This window comes from Chlamydotis macqueenii, chromosome 25, assembly GCF_036417535.1.
Source record: "Chlamydotis macqueenii isolate bChlMac1 chromosome 25, bChlMac1.mat, whole genome shotgun sequence".
NCBI classification, from domain to species: Eukaryota; Metazoa; Chordata; class Aves; order Otidiformes; family Otididae; genus Chlamydotis; species Chlamydotis macqueenii.
The window spans coordinates 4,457,585-4,476,716 of record NC_141580.1 but is presented as its reverse complement, the minus strand read 5'-3'; the positions used below and the strand labels follow the sequence as shown (position 1 = coordinate 4,476,716).

Genomic DNA, 19,132 nt, shown 5'->3' with positions numbered 1-19,132 from the left:
GCGCCGCCGCTTTGGGCGGGGCCCGGGGGCCGTGGGAACCCTTGAGGGGCACCCAGGCGTGACAGGACCCTGCGTGGGGACAGGGTGGTGGGATGGGGCGAGCCCACGTCCAGGCGCCGCAGAGGAAGGCACCCACCTTGCCAGCTGCCCCGCAGCAGGGCTGCGCCCCCCGGACCCCCCTCCCAGAGAGAAGGCAGAGCCAGGTAACATCAGGCCACCGTTTATTGGGAAAGGCCAGCAGTGCCTGTGGTGCCCTGAGTGGGCTCGGCCGGGGCCAGGAGGAGGTACGTGAAGGTGCTATCTACCCCGAGGTCCAGGCAGGCAGCCCCTCTCTGCCCCCACCCCTCCCAGTAAAATCTCTTGGCAGCTCGCTGGGCCTGGCTCTCCGTCAGGTCCTTCCCAAGCGTCCCTGGCACTCGCCAGGGCTCGCGGGGCTGGCGTCAGCACCTCGCAGGGCTGGCGTCGGCCGGGCATCCCCGCCTGCCGGGCAGCCCCACGCCTCGTGGCAGGCGGTGCCGAGGTTCTCCTCACGCTTCCCCATGGTGAGGATGCCGGCAGCGTGGTTGCCGGAGCCGTGCAGCAGACGGTAGAGGCGGTTTTGGAAGGCTGACGGGACGCTCTTCCTCTTGCCCAGCGTGAGGATGCCGGCGCCGTGGTTGCCCACACCGTGGAGGAGGTCATAGATGCGGCAGGAGCAGGTCTTCTGCCGGCAGCACTCGGGCAAACTCTGCCGGGCAGCGGCCGGGGAGCAGAGCAGGAGCAGGAGCAAGAGGCAGGCAGCTCGCCGGAGCTGCCAGAGCGACAGGCAGTGTTAGTGCCGGAGAGGGACCCCAAGGTTGCCCCCTGGGCCTGCCGTGCCCACCAGTGGCTCAGCTCCCGTCTGCCCCGGTTGCTGCAGCGCTGCCTGCTTTGTCCCTGCTGCAGCAGGAGCCCAGCCCCACACCCGGTGTGCACCCCCGTGTGCCCTGGGGCACAGTCAGCACCACACCCCAAGGGAGCTGGGAGTGCTGCTCCCCACACCCCCCCAGCCCTCACAGCCCCCATCCACGCTCTGTCCGGCAGGCGGACGTGGGTGCCCTCACCGGCACGCCTGCCCTGCTCCGGCACAAGGCACCCATGGCAAACGCCCTCCCCTCGCTGCCGAGTGCCAGCGGACGGGCAGCGAGAGCACCCATGCTCGACGCCGCAGGCACCCCGCGCCCGGCTCCCTCCCGAGGAGCCCACGCAGGGCTCAGCCCCCCTGATCGGCTGCTGGCCACAGCTGGGGAGCCCTGAAGAGGTGCCACACGCTCGGGGCTTCCCAAAAAACAGCCAGGTCCTCCCACACACCCAGATCCCTGCCCCACACCCCAACCTGCCATTGCTGCTCTCCCAGCCCCACAGGCTGCAGTGCCCTGGCCCCACCTTGGCATTGGGCACCTCCATCCTTCCTGGGGTCTTCAGGCGGCCGAGCGGCGCTGGGGCATGTCCCGCCGGGCAGCCGAGAGCACAGCACCCCGCGTCACCCACCGCAGCCACTGCTTTATAGGGCCCGGCACAATGGCACTGCCAAAAATACCGTCGGGGCCAGGCGGGAGCGGCCAGTCTCTGGGAGACGCGGGCGCGCTGTGGCCGGTAGCTCGGAGACCGGCCAGGCCTTTCCTCTCATTTGCAGCTCTGCATTGTGTGGGTGCTCACCGGCCGGTGAGGCGGCTGGGGTGCGTGCCACTAATGAGGCTGTAATTGCCCACAGGCCCCACAGCTGCAGCCGGGCCGCCACAAAGGGGCTGAAGGTCAGGGTCCGCTCCTCGTGGCCCCCATTAGGCTAATTACCGCCCTGAACAAAGGGGCACTGGGCAGCGCACGTCCCTTGACGTGGGGAGACGTCACCTCGCGCTCAGCCGGTGCTGCCAGGATCCTGGTACCCGGCGCCGCCCTCCATCCCCTTCGGTGACCCCCATCCCGCCGTGGCCCCGCGCAGGGAGCAGCAGGTCACCAGGGTGGGTCTCGCACTCTTTATAACGCTCCGCAGCCCGGGCCGGACCCCAGACCGCCCTTCGCCCACCGCTCACGCCAGGACCCCTCGCCCTGGGGGACGAGCCCCGACGTTTCCCTGATGTCTGCTGCCCGGGCCGGTCTGCAGCAGCCCCTCGGACCCCCACTCGCCGCTCCCCAGAGCCTCCCGAGGGGTGACAGGGTGAGGACAGAACCAATTGCCCTGCGGAGAGGGAACGGGGACCGGCCAGGACCCTCCCTGCCCGGCGGGTTTTCCTCAGGACTGGCGATGGCAAAATTTGCGGCCCTGGAGCAGGGCAGGAGCCCAGATCTTTTACGGGCTGGGGGTACACGCACCCACAGCCACCGGGCCACCAGCAGCCCCACGAGCCCCGCGGCGGGGCACCCCACCCCAACCCCCCCGCAGGGCACAGGCACCCCAGCCCCGCACGCGCCCCTCCAAGGCAGCTGCCCATCCGCGGGCAGGACGGGGCTCCTGGCTCCCAGCCCCTGCAGCCGGGGGGGTGCTCAGTCCGGGCCCCCCAGCCCTGGGCCGGGGTCAGCAGGCTGCCGTGTCGCCGCCTCCTTCCGTCTCGGGGATGGGTTCCAGGGGGGCGCGCGAGCGGGAGGGCTCCGGCGAGGCCGAACCGTTCCTGCCGATGCCGCAGGACTGTCCCGCGTTGTGGATCTGCCACAGGTTGTCCAGTGCCTCCGCCTTGGCGTGCTTGAGGAGGTCAGCCTGGCCCTGCGCGCGCGGGGACGGGGCGTCAGCGGCCGGCCCCGCGCCACTCGGGCTGCCCGGACCCCCAGCGCTGAGCACGGGCTGCCCCGCTGGCCACAACGGGGGCTCACCGGGTGCAGCACCGCCTGGACCCCCCTGAACGGGCCCGTGCCACGCCCAGCGCTCAGGGAGCACCCCTGCGGTGCGGGGCAGGGGGGTCAGGGTGGGGCGGCAGGGGTCCACGCAGCCCTCGCCCCTCACCTTCAGGACGGTGATGTTCCAGGCGAAGCTCTCCAGCGCTTTCTGCAGCTTGCGGCCCCGCAGCCCCTCCTTGGCCTCGATGCGGTGCAGCTCCTTGTGGAAGTCCATGCCTGCGCCGACCGGAGCGTCGCTCAGCGGGCGCAGGGACGGCCACCACCCGCCACGGACGGGGACCGAGCTGGAGGGACGCCCTTCGCCCGGCACGGGGGTGCAGGCTGGGTGGGCTCCCCAGCAGCCTCAAGCTCCCTCCGTTCTGACGGAGCCCCCAGCACCGCGCTCGGCCCCCAGCCCCCAGCGGTTTTGGGGTCCGGAAGGGCAGCGACCACCCCAGGCAGAGGCATGGCTCTGGCACACCGCAGCCCACCCGGGGGGCCCAGAGCGGGGCCGCCGCCGCCGCTGCCCCCCCACCCCAACCCCCCCGCCGGAGCACAGGCCCCCGCACCCTGCACCGCGTGACGTCCTCGTGAGCGGGTGCTATATTTACCCCTCCTGACGCAGCACCGGCTCCGGGCCCACACGAGAGCTCCCACGCAAGCCTGCTCGCCCACACGCCGTCAATCAGCACGCCCCCAGCCCCGCGCCCCCGCCCGCAGCATCCGCCAGCCGGGCACGGGCTGGCACCGCAGGGGCTCGGTCCGCGGAGCGAACGCGGGGACAGGCAGCACCCCAGGCGTGGGGGTGGGGGTCAGAGCCCCCAGATGGCTGCCTGCCACCCCCTCGAGGGGCCGGGCAGAGGCAGCAGCCATGCACCCCAGAGCCCCTCTGCCCCACAACATCCCCCCACCCCAACACAGCAGCAGGGGTCCCGCAGCCAGAGCAGCACAGGGGGGGCGCAGAGCCCACTTGTGCCACGCACCCCAGCCCCGCAGCCCGCGTCCCCCCCGCCACTGCTGCTCCCCCGGTGCTGGCAGCGGCGGCAGAGCCGAAAGCCAAGAGCTCGAGGAGATTTCCGCGCCAGGAACAAACAGGGCTGCTGGCAGCAAGGCTGGCACCGGCGGGGGGTGGCAGAGTGGGGGGCCCCCTCCTTCCTCTCCAGTTCCCGGGGACTCCCCCAGCCCTGTGGTGCCCGCTGGAGCCCCCTGTGCACCCGGGGTCCCAGCGGGCAGAGGGGCTGCGCAGGCATCGGTGCCTGGCGCGGGGCCAGGGGTCCCAGGCAGGCGTCAGGGTGGGGAGAGGACGGGGGGAGGTAGCCGGCAGCGCCTGCCTGTGTGGGTTCAGCCACGCGTCTTGGAAGTCGTAACATCCACTTGCCACTTCTACCATCAGCCCCAGGCTTGTTATTTCTGGTGCTAATTATATTCCGGCGTTCGGCAGCTAATGACTCTTCCCTGCTTCCTCATCAGCCTCCTCCGCTCCCCTCCTCTCCCACCCGCCCAGCACCCTGCCCTGGCCCCGTGGCACCCGGCAGCCTCCCGCGCCCACTCCGCGCTACCGGGACACGGGAAAACCGCAGAGCCGGGCTGAGGGCCACCCCAGCCGGAAATCGCTCTCCCGTGCCCCGCTGGCCTCAGTTACTCTGCCGCTGAACTCTGGCCCCGCCACCCACCCGTCCTGGGTGCAGACACACACCGCTCGGCCTCCGCCGTGCACCGCAGGGCGTACACGGCCAAAAATCCTGGCACGCTTGGCCGTGCCCAGGTCCGGAGCCTGGCACCAGAACCCCCCCGGACTGAGCCCTTCAGAGACGTGCACCCCCAGCCCCACGCCCGGACCCCTCGGAACAGCGCCAGGGCTGAGCCTGCCCCTGCCGGGACCCACCTGCCTGCTGTGCCTGGATGAGCTTGGCGTACACCGCGTCGGCGGACTCGATCAGCGTCCGGCTGGTCTGGATCATCTGGGGAGAGGGGCGGCGTGAGGAGTGGGGCAGCCCCCGGCCCCACGCAGCCCCCGGCAGAGCGGCTGGGGAGCGAGAGCTCGGGGGTCCGGCCCGCCTCACCCCGTCGCGCGCAGCCAGGTGCGGTGTGACCAGCGCCTGGCCGGCGGCCATGTCCCCCTCCAACACAAAGGAAGGAAGCGGCCGCGGCTGCGGCTATTGATGGGATCTCTCCCGCCGAGGCGGGACGGCAGGACGCCCTGCCAGCTGGCCCCCGAGCGGGGTTTGGGCAGGTGGACGGGGGCTGTGGGCTCCCAGGGCTCGCACCGAACTGGGCGAGCCCACGCCTCGATGAGCCCCCTCCCTGGGCAGCCCCCCACGGGCCTCCCCCTCCACCGAAACCGGTGCAAGGGTGGTGGTCCTGGTGCCACCGGCCCCGCAGAGCGTACCCGCGAGGAGACGAACTGCGGCGGGACGGCGCTTACCGTCTCGTAGGCGGTGAGGACCTTGCGCAGCAGGTCCGGGATGGGGCCCTGGGCCTCCATGGGGGGGTACTGCTCCGCCAGGTTGAGGGTGACGCTGGGCGCGCTGTCGCTGTGCAGCAGCCACGCGGCCACTGTCAGGATGCACTGCTTCATGTTGGCGGCCGGCGTCAGCCCGCACAGCTCTTTGAAGGAGACCAGCGCGTTCTGCAGGCGGAGACCAGCGTCAGGGGCTCAGCCCCCAAGAGCCCCCCCACAGGGAACGGCCCCATTTCCCCTGGCTCTCTGCTTCGGATGAGGGTCCTCGCCCGCATCCCCTCGAACCGGGAAGCAGGGGGACGCTGGGGCTCCCCACCGTTTGCGGTTCAGCCCCGTCCTTCCCCACGCAAGCCAGGTCCGTACCTGCACGTTCTCCCGCAGGTCGGTGGCCTCCCTCAGTGGCTGGGTGGCCGTCCGGAAGACCTCGTCGATGGCCTTGATGCCGGTGGCCTTGGTGGAGGTGTACTCCCGCACCCGGCGGCCCCGGCGCCCCGCCAGCCCCCGGCGGTGCCCCTTGCCCCCGCCGCGGCGATCGGTGATGGCCACGTGCACGAAGAGGGTGGCGTGGGGCAGGGGCTCCCCGGCCAGGGACTGGAGCGGGACGTGGCGGTAGCCGGGCTGCAGGCACTCAAAGGGGATGGTGTACTGGGCGATGAACTCGTCCCCGATGTAGTCATCGTCCAGCACGACGAAGCGCAGGACGGCCAGCTCCGGCAGGTTGATCTGGAACTCCAGGCTCTCGTCGAAGACGGGGTTGTCCCCGCTCTGCAGGGCCGTCTTGGTGCGGTGCTCGGCGCAGTCGGCCGGGATGCCGTGGATCTCGGCACAGACGTAGGGCTCCACCACCTCCCCCTTGGCTCCCGAGCCCTTGGGCTTGGGCAGGTTCTGCCCACTGATGACTTTGAGGTGCAGGAGCTGGGCGGGCACCCCGGGCAAGGAGTCCTTGGCGTTGGCACTGAAGTAGGAGACCTCCTCCCGCATGATGGCGGGGCGGAGGACGTAACCGCAGGCCCCATTTTGCCGGAACCAGCCCGCGTTCAGGTCCATCATGAGCCCCGGCGTCTGGTAGTTCATGGCCACCATCTGGCAGCCGCACTTCCAGAAGTCCTGGGGGTTCATGTTGCTGGCGTCGATGCGCATGGGGCTAGGGTAGACGCGGGAGAGGAACCGCTTGTTGTAGCTCACCAGCTCGGCCGGGCACTCGTTGGCGAAGCGTCCCGCCTCCACCTCGCTGAAGGAGCACATCTCCCAGTAGCGCTGCCCGCGCCGCGAGCTCTCGAAATCCTGGAAGGGGACGGCCTGGCAGAGGCTGACCAGCTCCGAGAGCTCCCGGCTGAGGCGCAGCCGCCGCGGGCCACCTCCCTCCGGCGCCTCCCGGTCCTCCTGGCCCAGCCGCCGCGCCAGCTCCCAGCCTTCCTCCTCATCCGACACCTCCCCCTCGCTGTCCTCGCAGCCGGGCGGCAGCTTCTTGCCCTTGATGAGGATGCGGCCCTTGAGCTGCTCCGGGGAGGGCAGGTAGGAGGCGGCGGGGTTGGGGGGCTCCAGGTACAGCTTCTCCCCCAGCGTCTTGCGCAGGCACTGGGCGGCGAGGCGCTGCTGGGCGGCCGAGCAGCGCACCACCAGGCAGAGGATGAGGGGGTAGGCGGAGGCGGTGAAGGCGTGCTGGTCGATCAGCCCCACCACGGCGCGGAAGGGCACGCAGGAGGCGGCCGAGGGGCTGGTGTAGACCACGGGCTCGCCCTCGGGGCCGTCCCACAGCACCAGCTCGATGCTGCGGCAGCCCAGGCCCAGGGCGCTGATGTAGCCGCTGATGTCCGAGCGGCCCCAGAAGTTGTCCTCCAGCAGGCAGGCGCTGTGGGCAGAGCTGATGTAGTAGTGGGAGAGGGGCTGCGCCATGTCCTGGCACACCTTGCGGTGCTGCGGGTCGAAGATGGAGCAGTCGGAGGAGAGCAGGTAGCGCGTGAAGCCGTCGATGGCCAGGTAGCCCTTCTCCCGGCCCTCCTTGGAGGGCTCGTATTTGCCGACGATCTCCAAGCATTTCTCCTCCGTCACCCCCTCCATGCCCTGCTCCACCTCCAGGAAGGTCAGCAGGTCCTTCAGACCCAGGTACTCCTTGTTGCTGGAGAACTGCACCAGCAGGAAGAAGATCTCGGGGCGCGTGCAGAGCTCGCAGTACGCCTCCACGAAAAGGTCACAGGCCACCTCTGCGCCTGGACGCTCGCTGGCTTTCTGCAGTTCCTTGAACTTCAGCTCGATGGTGGAGGTCTTCATGCCTGGGTTGAGCGCTTTGATCAGCTGCACGGCCCGGGACACGGGGATGTGGCCAGATTTCTCCAGGTCGGCGAGGTCGAAGACGGAGGAGATCCAGGAGGTCCGGAGGCTGGGGTGGCCGGTCCCAGGTGCCTCAGGGGTGTGCTTCCCGTAGGACACCAGGTACCGCAGCCCCATCACCCAGGCGCTCACCACGTCGGCCGAGCTGGCCACCAGGTCCAGGGACTCGTAGTTGTCTCCATAGATGATGGAGAAGGCGCACTCATCTGGGAACTGGTCGGAGAGGCCATTGCTGCGCAGGACGGGCGTCTTCTTGCCCACGCGCACCTCTTTGACCGACTTGATCTCGATCTTGGCCTTCTCCGAGTCCTTCTTGGAGGGCTCCCAGCGCACGGAGCGCATGTCGGCGTCCAGCACGAAGAAGCGGCTGTACATGCGGGAGTTGGAGCGCACCTTCTTCAGCTCGCAGCCCTCCAGCATGAAGGAGATGCAGGCGGCCGTGCTGTTGATCTTGCGGTCGTTGGGCATGGTGCTGAAGGACACCGTCTTCTTCTTCTGCGGCGGCCGCTGCCGAGAGCCATCCTGCTGGGGCGGGAGAAGGGGGCAGAGCCGTCAGCGATGGGGCAGGCAGCACCCTCCTGCCCCACACTCACCCCAGCCCAGCCCCGCCACACAGCGCAGCACCCCAGGGTGCCTCAGTGCCGCGCGAAGCCCAGTCTGCCCCAGTCCATCCCTCTCCCCAGAGGCTGGGAGCTGCCTCCAGCCGCGGCCTCCCCCACGGCTCGCTGCCTGGCTATTTTAACTCTGCTTTCCTTCCTTCCTTCCTGCTCCTGGCCCTGAGCCGGATCCTTCCCCGCTGCTCGCTCACGCTCAGAGGCATGGCCGTGCTCCGGCAGCCCGGCGCGGTCCCCGTCTCCCCAGCCTGGGGCCGCCGCAGGAAAACAGGCGCCCAGCAGGACCAGTTGTGCCCACAGCAGCCCCATCCCCGCCGAGGGGCACAGGCCACGGCCCCTTGCGCCTTCCCCTGCACCCCGGGCACTGACGCCGGGCACCGCGGTGCGAGGGTGGCCGGAGCACCCCGAGGCGATGCAGGGGGGCAGAGCTGCTCCTGGGGAGCCCCCACCAAAGACGCACTCCGTCTGCGTCTCCCATGGCGCAGGACAGCCACCTGCAAGCGCCACGCGCCGGGGACGAGCGCGGCCCGCAGCCCCGTCCCGCAGAGCGTGCGGCAGCGGCTGCCTGTGCGGGGTCGGGGGCTACAGGCTGCCTGCGCCCCGTGCCCGCGCTCTGCCCGCACCCCTGTGCCAGCCCTGCCCCGCGGTGGGGAAGGGGCGCCCCGTTGGCAAGGGGCTGGAGAGGGCGGGGGACGACGGGGAACAGCAGGGCTGGGAGCATATTATGGGATGGATTTGATTAAGTAGCGCAGCAGGAGGAGATTTAATCCACTTCTTCAAGATTATGGTGAGTCACCTCTAATCTGGCGGTGTCTCCAGCACAGGCAGGTCCTGCCCAGCCGCCTGGGTCGGGGGCGAGGGGGTGTCCCCCTCCGGCACCCCGAGAGCGGGCTGGCATCCTGGGCAAGCGCCTGCCTCACACCAAAGGGTCCGGATCTGGCCCCGTGGGACCGAGCAGCCCCCCCAAGGGCAATGGGGACGGGTCACGCAGGTGGCCGGCCAGCAGGGCCACGGGCCCGGGGTGCAGGACCCCGGCCAGCCCTGGTCGGTGGGGGGCTCAGCCGCAGGTCACGCCGTCAGCCAGCCCCGCAGGGAAGGATGAGCGGCAATCTGAGCGCCCCACTGACGGGCAGCCCTGGCCCTCACCCGGCTGCAGGGTGACGCCTGGCACTGGGGAGCAGCCCCTGCCTTGTCCCGGGCAGGACCCCCACATCTCTGTGAACCCGCTCCCCGCCCCAGCACCACCCCACCCCGGGCGGCTCCGCACCGGGCCCCACAGCCGAAAACAGGAAATCCATCCGGAAAGGAAACACAGGCGGGGGGCCTGCGTGCACCCAGCGCCTGGGGACCTGCCTCCAGCTGCACCCACTGCAGGCAGCCAGACCCACCCCTCTGCACCAGCCCCTCGGTGGGCACCGCTGCCGTCCCGCTCCAGGAGCTCCCGGAACGCTGCACGGGCGCTTTCCAGGCAGGCTTTGACCCGGGGACGCCTCGCTGAGCGCTCCATGAGGCGTGGGCAGGAGCGGCGCGGGCAGCCGGGGCCGCAGAGCTCCATCAGGGGATAAGCAGGCCAGCAGCGGAGGCAGGAGGACGCGGCACCCGTGGCCACGGCAGCATGGAGCATCCCCGGCCACGGGGCAGGGCTCCAGCAGGAAGGGAAGATGCGCCGGCTGCAATGCCGATGCCCACCGTGATGCCAACGGCCAGCTCGGGCATCTGCGTGGGCACGGAGGGCACATCCGAACTCAGCTGCCCGCGCCCTGCCCAGCTCCGCAGCGTGTGCCGAGCACCCCCTCAGCCAATTACCTCCCGTGATTAGCGCCCTGGCAAGCGCCGTAACCCTAATCTCTGCCGCCACGTGATCCCCCATCGTCACCCGGCCAAGCAACCGGCTCCCAAGCGCAGGGAAGGGCCCGTTGGCCGCCCCTCCCTTCCCTTTATCCCCCAAGGCCTGGCCGGGGGGGTCCCTGCCGCGCAGCAGCTTGTGACGGCAGGAGACAGAGGAACCGAAAGCCTCTGGGCTGAGGCGTCGCACAGCCCGACCACGGCTCTGCTGCCCGGGCCGGAGAGCGGGACCACTGCTACCCCTGCAGCAGGACCCCTGTCCCGGCCACGGGGCACATGGTGGGGCCACGTTTTGCCCGGGGAACGGGGCTGCTCCCCAGCCTGGTTTCCCCAGGTCGCGGTTCTTCCCAGTGCCCCCATCCCGGGCTGGGCAGTGGGTGCAGGCAGGCGGTGGCAGCCGGCAGCACCGGAGCGGAGGCAGTGGGAGGCCAGGCACAGCCAGGGCTTCTCTACCGTCGTTTGTTCCCTGCCAAGAAGATAGCGAGTGACACATCCACTCCCCGCCGTACCAGCTGCCGTTACCCAGCGAGGGGCCGTGGAGCTGAGCCCCGAGGCTGGCACGGGGCGGGGAGGGGGCGCAGGGGAAGGGTCACCTCCCATAGCAGAGAGGAACAGATCCAATACCCCCCAGTCCCACTCCAGCATCCTCCCAGCACAGCAGACCTCCAGCCCCCTCTGGGAAGAAAGCAGGGAGCAGATCCTCTGGCCAGGGCACGCAGATGCCACCCTCCCCATCGCTGCACAGGGCCACCTCTGCCACCACCTAGCACAGCCAGCCCCGGCCGCCCCTGCCCCAGCACAGCCACCGATTCTCACTTTCAGATTCACTCCTCCAGTCTTCTGTGGAAATGCCAAAAAATAACCGAGCAGGCAGCTCTCACCACATGTCCCTCCACTCCATCAGCAGCCAGCCCTGCCCGGCCCGCTGCCCGCGGCTCGTTCGTGCCCTCGCTCCAAGCCGTAGCCGAGCTGGTGGCGCTGGGCCCCCTCCCTGCACCACAGCCCCCACACCAGCACCGCGGCCAATCTGTGGGCGCAGCCCCTGACTCCCCCCCTCCGCCACCGTGCAAGGGAGCAGCGAAGCTACTGCAGACCCCACAGCACGGGAACGGCCTCAGCACCCACCCCCCAGGGATTCGGGGTTCGGCAGCCAGGTCCTGCTGGGGCTGGCTGGGGTCCAGACCCGATGGGGGTCCCCATGGACCGAGCCGCCCCCCGAGCCGGGGAGAGCCCGGGCACAGAGGGGTCCCAGGCGCCAGCGGCCGGGCGAGCCTCGCGGTGGAGGGGCTGCTGGAGGACGCGCTCTGTCCCCTGTCCCCACTCAGGGACCGAAGAGCAGCACGGGGGAAGCAGCAGCACCCTGGCCTCCAGGCAGGCGAGGGCAGGGTCAGGGGTGCAGGGCACAGACAAGCTAAGCCTGGGGAACTCACGGCTGCAGGATTTGGGACCTCCAGCACCAGGGCAGGATCAGGCCCCGGAGGGACTTGGAGATGCGTGACGGACCAGCACAGGGATGCTGTCCGGGTCTGACCTCCTCCAGCGCCAGCGCCCTCCCCTACCAGTGCTGGCCCCGGGCCACCCGACCTTCACGTGAGGCCAAATCCCACGGTGACGCACTGTGGTGACGGGGCAATGCGCCCAGCCCGGGGGCAAGCGAAAGGTTCGCCCCTAGCCCGCAGCCGGTCCCTGGGCAGGGAGGCACACTGTCCGGCCCGGGAGGAGCAGGAGACCCTGGCGAGGTCCCCAAGGACACTGGGCACAGACGGTGCAGTGACCCCGGCCTTCGGCTGCACCCGGGGGTCTCCTCGCCACCACCGCTCGGGGCACAGGCCGGTCGGCAGCAGGAACCCTGGGTGGGTGCAAGCAGGAGCACGGGGTCCCAGCAGCCCCTCTGAGGGGGAGCCGACCCCTCTGCCCAGGGAACCGCGTCCCGGGGGCAGGAGACCAGGACCGGGGTGGCACCACGGGAACAGCCCCCACGCTGGGTATTAATAGCGCCGGAGCAATCCTGGCTTAAAATAGGCTGCGGGGAGCGGAGAGGCGGGTCCCGGGCGGACGCGACCTATTGTGTCAGCGAGCAATGCCGGCGTAAGCGCAATTAGAGGGGCTTATTTAGGAAAGCACACGTGTGACCCACTGCCCACTTGCGTGGGAGACCCCCAGAGACCTTCCCAGGCCCACAGCCCCGCCGGTGGCCCCGCCGGCCGTGGCACAGTTGCGGGGAGGTGGCGGGAGCAGGCCATGGGCTGGCCAAGCCAGGCCCGAGGCTCAGCGCCTTCGTGGGAGGGAGCCGGGGAAGGCGGAGGGTGCTCGTGGACCAGGCGCAGGCATCTCCTCGCTGGCACCCACGGGTGCCCCAGGGAGGGCAGGGTGATGCTGAAGGCACGGTTCCCACGGTGGCGGCGGACCCGCAGGGACGGCAGCAGCTGGACAGGGGGACCCACGGCCACGCGAAGGGGACAGGCCCGGCCCGGTCGCGCGTGAAGCCCGAGGCAGGCTTTGCCCTTGGGGACCCACGGTGCCGGGCGGGGCGAGGGGACCCCGCTGCTGCGGGCGGGTACGGATGCGGGGCTGCAGCAACCCCGCGGCCCCTCAGACCCGGCCCACGCGTGCAGGCAGCGCCCCGGGGGGAGCCCGGGGTGGGGTGGGGTGGCGGGCAGGGCGGGCGGCAGCTCCCGCAGGGTCAGGGCTCGGCCCCCCGCGCTCGTGCCCAGGGGGCGGGGAGGGGCCGGGGCGGTGCGGGGCGGTGCGGGACGCTCACCTTCATGATGCTGGCGCGGGGCGCGGCGGTCGCGGGGCTCCGCTCCGCCGAGTCCTCGCGGCTGCTGCTGCCCGAGCCCGACCCGGGGCTGCCCCCGCCGCGGGGCCCGTCGGGCAGCGGAGCGGCGGGGCGGGGCGAGCCGGGCGGCGGGGCGCCCCGGGGCCCCTCCGCCATCCCCCGCGGCCTCGGGGTAACGGCCGCCGCGGGGCCCCGGGCGCCCCCCGAGCCTGCGCCCGCCGCCACCGCCGCTGCTGCGGGCTCAGTGGCGGAGCGGGCGGGGGGCGGTGCGGCCGGGAGGAGGGGCCGGGGGCGGGGACGCGGACGGCGCGGCCCCCCCCTCTCCCCCGCCCCGGGCTGCAGCGGCGGGGAGCGGGGACGGGCACCGGGTACCGGCACCGGGTACCGGCACCTCCCGTCGCCAGGTCCCCCGTCCCCCGGCCGCCACATCCCTGCGGGACCTCGGCCAAGCCCGCACCCAGCACCCGGACACCCCCACCCAGCCCACGCCCTGCAATCAGGCACCCAAACCTAGCTGCACCCCGCAGCCGGGCATCCTGCTGACTGGCACCCAAACTGAGCCTGCACCCCGCAGTCGGGCACCTAAACCCAGCCTACGCCCTGCAACCAGGCACCCAAAAGGAGCTGCACCCCGCAGCCGGGCACCCACACCCTGCAGCCCAGCACCCAAACCGAGCCTGCACCTTGCAGCCTGGCAGTAAAATCGACCTTGTACCCCAGCACTCAAACCCACCCATGTCCTGCAGCCTTGTACCCAAAATGAGCTGCACCCCACAGCCGAGCACCCAAACCCAGCCCACACCCTGCAACCAGGCACCCGACACAAGCTGCACCCCGCAGCCAAGTACCCAAATCGCCCACGTCCTGCAGCCTGGTACCTAAAATGAGCTGCACCCCACAGCTGGGTACCCACACCCCTGCAGCCCAGCATCCAAACCGAACCTGCACCCCACAGCCTGGCCCTGCCCAGCGGGGCACCCCCCAAGCCTGCAGCCCCCCCCGGCCAGTGCCCAGGCAGGGGCAGGGGGCAGCCACAGCTGGCGTGGTGCCACGGGGCCGAGCAGCACCCATGGGGTGAAGGCCTGGCCAGCACCCCTCTCCCGCGCAGGGGGCTGGTGGCTCTGGCTGGGGGGCCAGGGGAGGGCTGTGCTTGCTCCGGGCATGCGGCGTGCATGGCACGGGCAGCGGGACCAGCAGCCCACTGGGCTGGAGCCAGTCACGCAGGTCTCTGCCAGCGCAGGGCTGCCCAGAAGCCCCCCATTGACCCCCCCCCCCAAGCTTGGCTTCACCACCCCAGCCTTCACCCAGCCACCCCCCACCCCGCTCCCCACAAAACGCCAGCGCGTTCCCTGCCGGTGCCAGGCACACCCGATGCCGGCTGGCCCTGCACCCAGGTTCCCACCTCGCCGGCAGCAATCGAGGCTTACGCTCCCCCCCGCCTTAGGTGCAGGCATCGCTTCTCCCCAGCTTGCAGCAGGAATTTTGCCCCAGGCTGGGGGAGGAAGGGGCCTTAGCCCAGCTTCCATCCCTGGCGCAGGTTTTGGCCACACTGGAGGGACGCGTTGTGCGGCCCTTGCTCAAGGCATCATCTTCTGCCAGCGGCCTGGTTTGCCCCCGCGCCGGCAGCAGCTGCCTGCGCAGCGGGGTCCCCAGGCACCGCGGCTCCACCAGTCCTTAAAATAAACCTCAACGGGCACGAGGGGAAAGGACCAGTCCCTCCCGCCCGGTACATCTGTGCCTGAAAGGAGCCGCCAGCCGCTCCCGCAGCCCCAGCCAGCCGCTGAACTGGTTAAATATTCATGGCTGCCCCTTCCCCAGGACCCCCGAGGAAACGACAGCGACAACTTCTCAACCCCCAGAGCAGAGTCAGGGCTGTCATCAAGAAATCTCTTTAATGAGGATTAAAAATAATAGCATACAAAAATCAACCCCAGAGCCAAAAATCAAGCCCCTTAGTTCTTTTTGAGGGCTAATCCTCTTTTATTTTGCTTCTGGATTTTCAATCATGAAAATCAGCCCTTGCTGGAGTTTATTGTTTCCTAACCCAGCGGACGCGCTGGAGCCCAGCGGAGCGACTGCTCCACGGCAGCCGGCACCTGCCACCACCGGCCACCCCGCGCCCTGCCCTGGGTGCCAGGGGACAAAATGCCACAGGGCTGCAGGGACAAGCCGAGCTCCTGCGCAAGCCCAAGGCTCCGCTGCTCCTCCTGGCTCCTGGGGGTTTCCGCTGTGCCCCCCACACCGGCCCAGGGCTGTGTCCCTCGGGAAAGGCACGAGCACCCGCTCAGCTGTGGCTGCCCGTGGGCAATGCCAAGGCACTGAGCGGAGCAGGGCAAGCGGTGCCGCTGGCAGGAGCCGGCCGCGGCTCACAAGCACCCGCGCTCCCACCCTGCGCCCAGAGCAGCCCGGCGAAGGGCCAGGTCTGCCGGCGACCGCCCAGCGCTGGGGTGCACTGCTCCATCTCCCCGGCAGCACCGAGCTGGGTACCCACCAGTGCCCGGCACCCACGCCAAGCAGGGGCACGGCTGAGTTTGCCAGCTCCACCCGTTACACTCAGCCAAACCTTCCGGGGCTGGGCACCCTTGCCCCTGCACCTCCCGCCAGTGCCTCCCAGGAGGGCGCACGCCAAGCGAACCCCAGGGGCGAGGGGGCCGCGGGACCCCCGGGCTGCCCTAGGAGATGACGGCGCTCTGGACGAGCTGCAGCAGCCGCTCCTCGCGCAGGACCCTGGGCATGGGGACGGGGGAGCCCAGCGCCTCCCGCAGCCGGGCAAAGGCCCCGGGCCCCACCAGGTGCAGGCGCAGGGGCCCGATGCTGCCCTTGAAGCGGAAGGACTTATAGACTGGGAAATCCTCCTGGAGACACTGGTCCAGCTGCGGAGAGAGCGCAGGGTGCCGGCGCTTGCTCTGACACCGGCTTTCCCAGCCGAGCAGCAGCCACTCCCGCAGCGCCCAGAGCCCACCGGTGCCTGCAGCCCCCCAGGATGTGCCCGTGCCCCCAGGGCACAGCCCGTAGCCCCCTCACCTTGTAGCGCTGCCCCTCCGACAGGTCCCGCAGGCCCCGCAGCTCCACGAACACCTCGTAGTGGGGGGCGCAAGCCCCTGAAGAGGCGCCTGCAGCAGCACCACGAGCACATTAAAGCCGCCCGCAGTCCCCAGCCCCGCGGGGCGCAGCCACCCCGGGGCTGAGCAGGGTGCAAGAGGGCTGGCAGAGCCCCGGGCAGCCCTGGCCGCACTTTCGGGGGGACTCGGGCAGCTCGTGGGGGGACTCACCCAGCAGGGCACTCTCCGCGCAGATGTAATCGACCAGGCGAGCGCCCGGCCACATGCCCACGGCGCGGCACAGGCTCTGGCAGAACCGCTCCTCGGGGATGCTCTCGCCCCGCACGCTCAGCGCCTGGCTCTCCCTGAGGTGTGGGTGTCGGGGTGGGTGCTCGGTGCCGGGGGTGTCGCTGGCACTGTCCCACCAGGACCCTGCCCAGCACAAAGCCCCCCGAGGCTGGGGTGTCCTCACCTGCGCACGGGCTCAACCACGGGACACTGCTTGTGGAAGCCGGCCACCCTTAGCACCTCCCCGACACGGCACCTGCGTGGGCACGGGGACGGTGAGCGGGGCCGGCGCTGGGCGCACGGGGCTGGGACAGGTGGTCCCCCCGGACCACCGCAGCGGGGAGAAGGCACCTGTACTCTCCTGGCTGGGCCGTGAGGACCAGCCCATACTCGCGTCCCTCCCAGAGCTCGCCCAGCAGCACCGTCTGCGGCTCCTCTTCGGCCGGGCACGGCAGGAACTCGCAGAAAGCCCAGTCGGGGCACAGCAGGAATCGGGGCGCCGGCTCCTTCGGCCACAGGTTCACACCGAGCAGGGCTGGACAGAGGGCAGCGCATGTCAGTGTGAGCCCCCTGCACCCCCCGTCCCTGCCCACGCGGCCTCATCCCCCTCCGAGGGGGCCCTTCACAGCCGGTGCCGGGACAGAGCCGTTTTCGGAGAGCGGGCAGGTCTCTCCAGGGAGGGATGTGGCACAGAGATGCGGCCGCATCTGCGGGGGTAGAGGGGGTTTGTGCTGCCATACCGCGCACCCAGGGCAGGCCATGGGGACGGCCCCGCGCGGGGACACTCACCTCCCGCCGCCCGGTAGAAGGGGCAATAGAACGGCAGCCCCTTGCAGTCGGCCTGGCGGAGGGCGTCGCAGTAGAGCCGTTCCGCGCCGTGCGCCGTCCCCACCACCACCACCTCCAGCTGCGGCCACAGGCGCCGCACGACGCCCTCGAAGCCACGGGCGCACTCGGCCTGGAGCTCAGCCGCCCGGGCAGCGTCGGGGACCAGCAGTGCCTGCAGCCGGCACCGTGCATCCTCGGGCAACCCGGGCTGGGGGCTCAGCCGGCCCAGCGCCAGGTCCTCGGCCAGCCCAGGCCAGCCGGTGCGCAGGACCGCCAACGCGTCGTGCAGCTCGGCGGCCAGTCCGGCCTCCAGCACGCGCAGCGCACGTGCTTGCAGGGCGAAGAGCAGCTGCACCCGCAGAGCGGCGGCCCTCGAGGGCAGGGTGCCCACCTCAGCCGGGGTGCAGTACAGGGTGGGCAGGGGCCAGCCTGCCGGGGCGTGGGGGTCGCCGGGCGCCCAGGAGAGCAGGGCCGTGCCCCGGGGGGCCAACGCCTGCGGGAAGGCGGCGTGGAGGGCGTCCAGGTAGAGCAGGGACCCCTGTGCAGGGAGGAGGCGGGGGTCAGCGTGGGGGCAGAGCGGGGCCCACCCCGTGCGGGCCGCCCGCGCCCCCCTCCCTGCCCCATACCTGCAGCGGGGGGTCGGTGCCCCAGCAGCCGCGGAGCAGAGCCCAGGGGCGCAGCGGGGGGACCCGCGGCCCCGGCGCCCCGACGGCGCAGCTCGGCCCCAGCGGGTGCCGCTCCCGAAAATCCTCCAAACCTGCCGAGCGGGGCCCGGGGTGAGGGGGTGACTCCCGGGACCGCCCCCCCACACCCCCCACCGCCCCCCCACACCCCCCACCGCCCCCCACCCCCTCCGTGCCCCTCACCGCGGGCCGCGCCGGGGGGCAGCAGCCGCCGCAGCCGCCGCTCCTGGCTCCGCCGCACCTCGCTGCCCAGCTGCTCCAGCCGCCGCCGGTACCGGCTCCCGGCCAGGCGCAGCGCGGAGCGGGCCAGGCGGTGCCACAGCGCGGGGGCGGCGGGGAGCGCCACGGCCACGGCCACGGCCACGGCCACGGCCACGGCCACCAGCACCGCCGGCAGCATCCCGCTCCCCCCCGCCCCGAGCAGGGACCTGGCACCGGGACCCCCGGCCACCGGGACCACCCCCCTCCCCGCTTATTCCGCCTCCGGCAGAAATGACGGGGAATAACCGCGACCGGCGCCGCCCCCCCCCCCGCCCCCCGCCAGCTCCGCCTTTATTTTTATTTTCGTTTTTTCTTTTCTACAAAAAAAACCTGACGCGGCCCCGGCTCCCCCTCCTGCCCAGCGGAGAATTAAATCGCGATTAAAACCCAAAAGCAACCCCCCCACCCCGCTTCTCCATGCCTCGGCAAGAGAAAGCTCCTCCTTTTTTTTAAAAAAAAGTACAATTTGTCTGTTTCGTTTTGCTTTTTTCCCCGGAAAAAGGCCTCCAGACTCCGGTGCCCCGTACACCCCCCCCCCGCCCAGCTGCCGGGGGGGCTGCAGGTGGAAGCTGGGACCCCTGCCCACTCCTCTGCACTGGGGGAGGTAGGGCCGCAGCCCCCAACCCTGCACCTGGCCGTGGGGCACCGCTCGCCTGAGATGGGGGAGCACGGACCCACTGGTGTCCCCCACGGACCCCCGCCCGAGGGGCTCCCCCGCTTAGTGGGGCAGGGACCTGCCCCCTCCCCAAGACACACGTGAAACCCAGAGCTTTTGTGTTACAAAAATATTCCGTGCTTTATTTACTCTGTGGTAGAAAAATAACATGGCCAGGGCCCCAGAGCTTCTTGGCCAGGGCGAGGGGAGCGGCAGGGGGGCACGGAGGGCTCCGCTCCCGCCACACCACCCACACTGCCCGGCTGCGCCCTCGCTGGGTGCCCTCGCACCCCTGCCTCCCTCACGCTGCACCGGCTCCGGAGGGGGACGGCGAGGCTGGGAGCCGAAGGGGCTCCCCCATCCTTGGGGTCCAGGGGGGGAGGTGAAGTCCAGGAGGGGACCCCGCTGCTGTGGAGCGGAGCCCCAGCCGACCCCCACCCCCACGGCCCCACGCCAGAGCCCGGTGCGCCCACGCACCCCCCCCGGGAACAGAGCCACGGGGCAGAACAAGAAGGCG

At 70.8% G+C, this 19,132-nt stretch overlaps 3 protein-coding genes across 4 annotated transcripts; all 3 read right to left on the bottom strand.

Moving 5' to 3' along the window:
* Positions 1–323: 323 nt before the first annotated feature.
* On the bottom strand, positions 324–1,834 carry HCRT (hypocretin neuropeptide precursor). Its single transcript, XM_086766529.1, has 2 exons — positions 1,405–1,834; positions 324–790 (listed from the first exon to the last, which is right to left on the bottom strand). The coding sequence occupies exons 1-2, from the start codon at positions 1,423–1,425 to the stop codon at positions 389–391; spliced, it is 423 nt and encodes a 140-aa protein (XP_086622655.1). The 5' UTR covers positions 1,426–1,834; the 3' UTR covers positions 324–388.
* Positions 1,835–1,979: 145 nt separating this feature from the next.
* Positions 1,980–13,086, bottom strand: LOC147597749 (inactive phospholipase C-like protein 2). 2 transcript variants are annotated; one of them, XM_086766490.1, is made up of 6 exons: positions 12,842–13,086; positions 5,654–8,146; positions 5,255–5,458; positions 4,715–4,790; positions 2,957–3,066; positions 1,980–2,719 (listed from the first exon to the last, which is right to left on the bottom strand). In XM_086766490.1, the coding sequence occupies exons 1-6, from the start codon at positions 13,013–13,015 to the stop codon at positions 2,534–2,536; spliced, it is 3,243 nt and encodes a 1,080-aa protein (XP_086622616.1). In that variant the 5' UTR covers positions 13,016–13,086; the 3' UTR covers positions 1,980–2,533. The 2 variants fall into 2 exon arrangements, with proteins under 2 accessions (XP_086622616.1, XP_086622617.1); XM_086766491.1 differs by having other exon boundaries at positions 5,654–8,143.
* A 1,646-nt stretch (positions 13,087–14,732) lies between these two features.
* Positions 14,733–18,130, bottom strand: GHDC (GH3 domain containing). The gene is made up of 8 exons (XM_086766517.1): positions 17,883–18,130; positions 17,643–17,773; positions 16,978–17,554; positions 16,540–16,723; positions 16,373–16,444; positions 16,132–16,265; positions 15,884–15,972; positions 14,733–15,732 (listed from the first exon to the last, which is right to left on the bottom strand). Exons 1-8 carry the CDS (start codon positions 18,097–18,099, stop codon positions 15,532–15,534), a joined length of 1,605 nt encoding a protein of 534 aa, XP_086622643.1. The 5' UTR covers positions 18,100–18,130; the 3' UTR covers positions 14,733–15,531.
* Positions 18,131–19,132: the final 1,002 nt, after the last annotated feature.

What these genes read in the sequence shown, in the direction of transcription:
- GHDC (XM_086766517.1), bottom strand. Translation starts at nt 18,099, where the DNA reads ATGCTGCCGGCGGTGCTGGTGGCCGTGGCCGTGGCCGTGGCCGTGGCC. An exon ending in GCACCGACCCCCCGCTGCAG is followed by an intron (nt 17,555 to 17,642) that starts GTATGGGGCAGG and finishes CTCCCTGCACAG; the next exon opens with GGGTCCCTGCTCTACCTGGA. An exon ending in CGGAGGGGCAGCGCTACAAG is followed by an intron (nt 15,733 to 15,883) that starts GTGAGGGGGCTA and finishes CTCTCTCCGCAG; the next exon opens with CTGGACCAGTGTCTCCAGGA.
- LOC147597749 (XM_086766490.1), bottom strand. Translation starts at nt 13,015, where the DNA reads ATGGCGGAGGGGCCCCGGGGCGCCCCGCCGCCCGGCTCGCCCCGCCCC. An exon ending in ACCTGCGGGAGAACGTGCAG is followed by an intron (nt 5,459 to 5,653) that starts GTACGGACCTGG and finishes CTCCGCCTGCAG; the next exon opens with AACGCGCTGGTCTCCTTCAA. An exon ending in TCCTCACCGCCTACGAGACG is followed by an intron (nt 4,791 to 5,254) that starts GTAAGCGCCGTC and finishes CCCTCTCCCCAG; the next exon opens with ATGATCCAGACCAGCCGGAC.
- HCRT (XM_086766529.1), bottom strand. Translation starts at nt 1,425, where the DNA reads ATGGAGGTGCCCAATGCCAAG. An exon ending in TGGAGGTGCCCAATGCCAAG is followed by an intron (nt 791 to 1,404) that starts GTGGGGCCAGGG and finishes TCGCTCTGGCAG; the next exon opens with CTCCGGCGAGCTGCCTGCCT.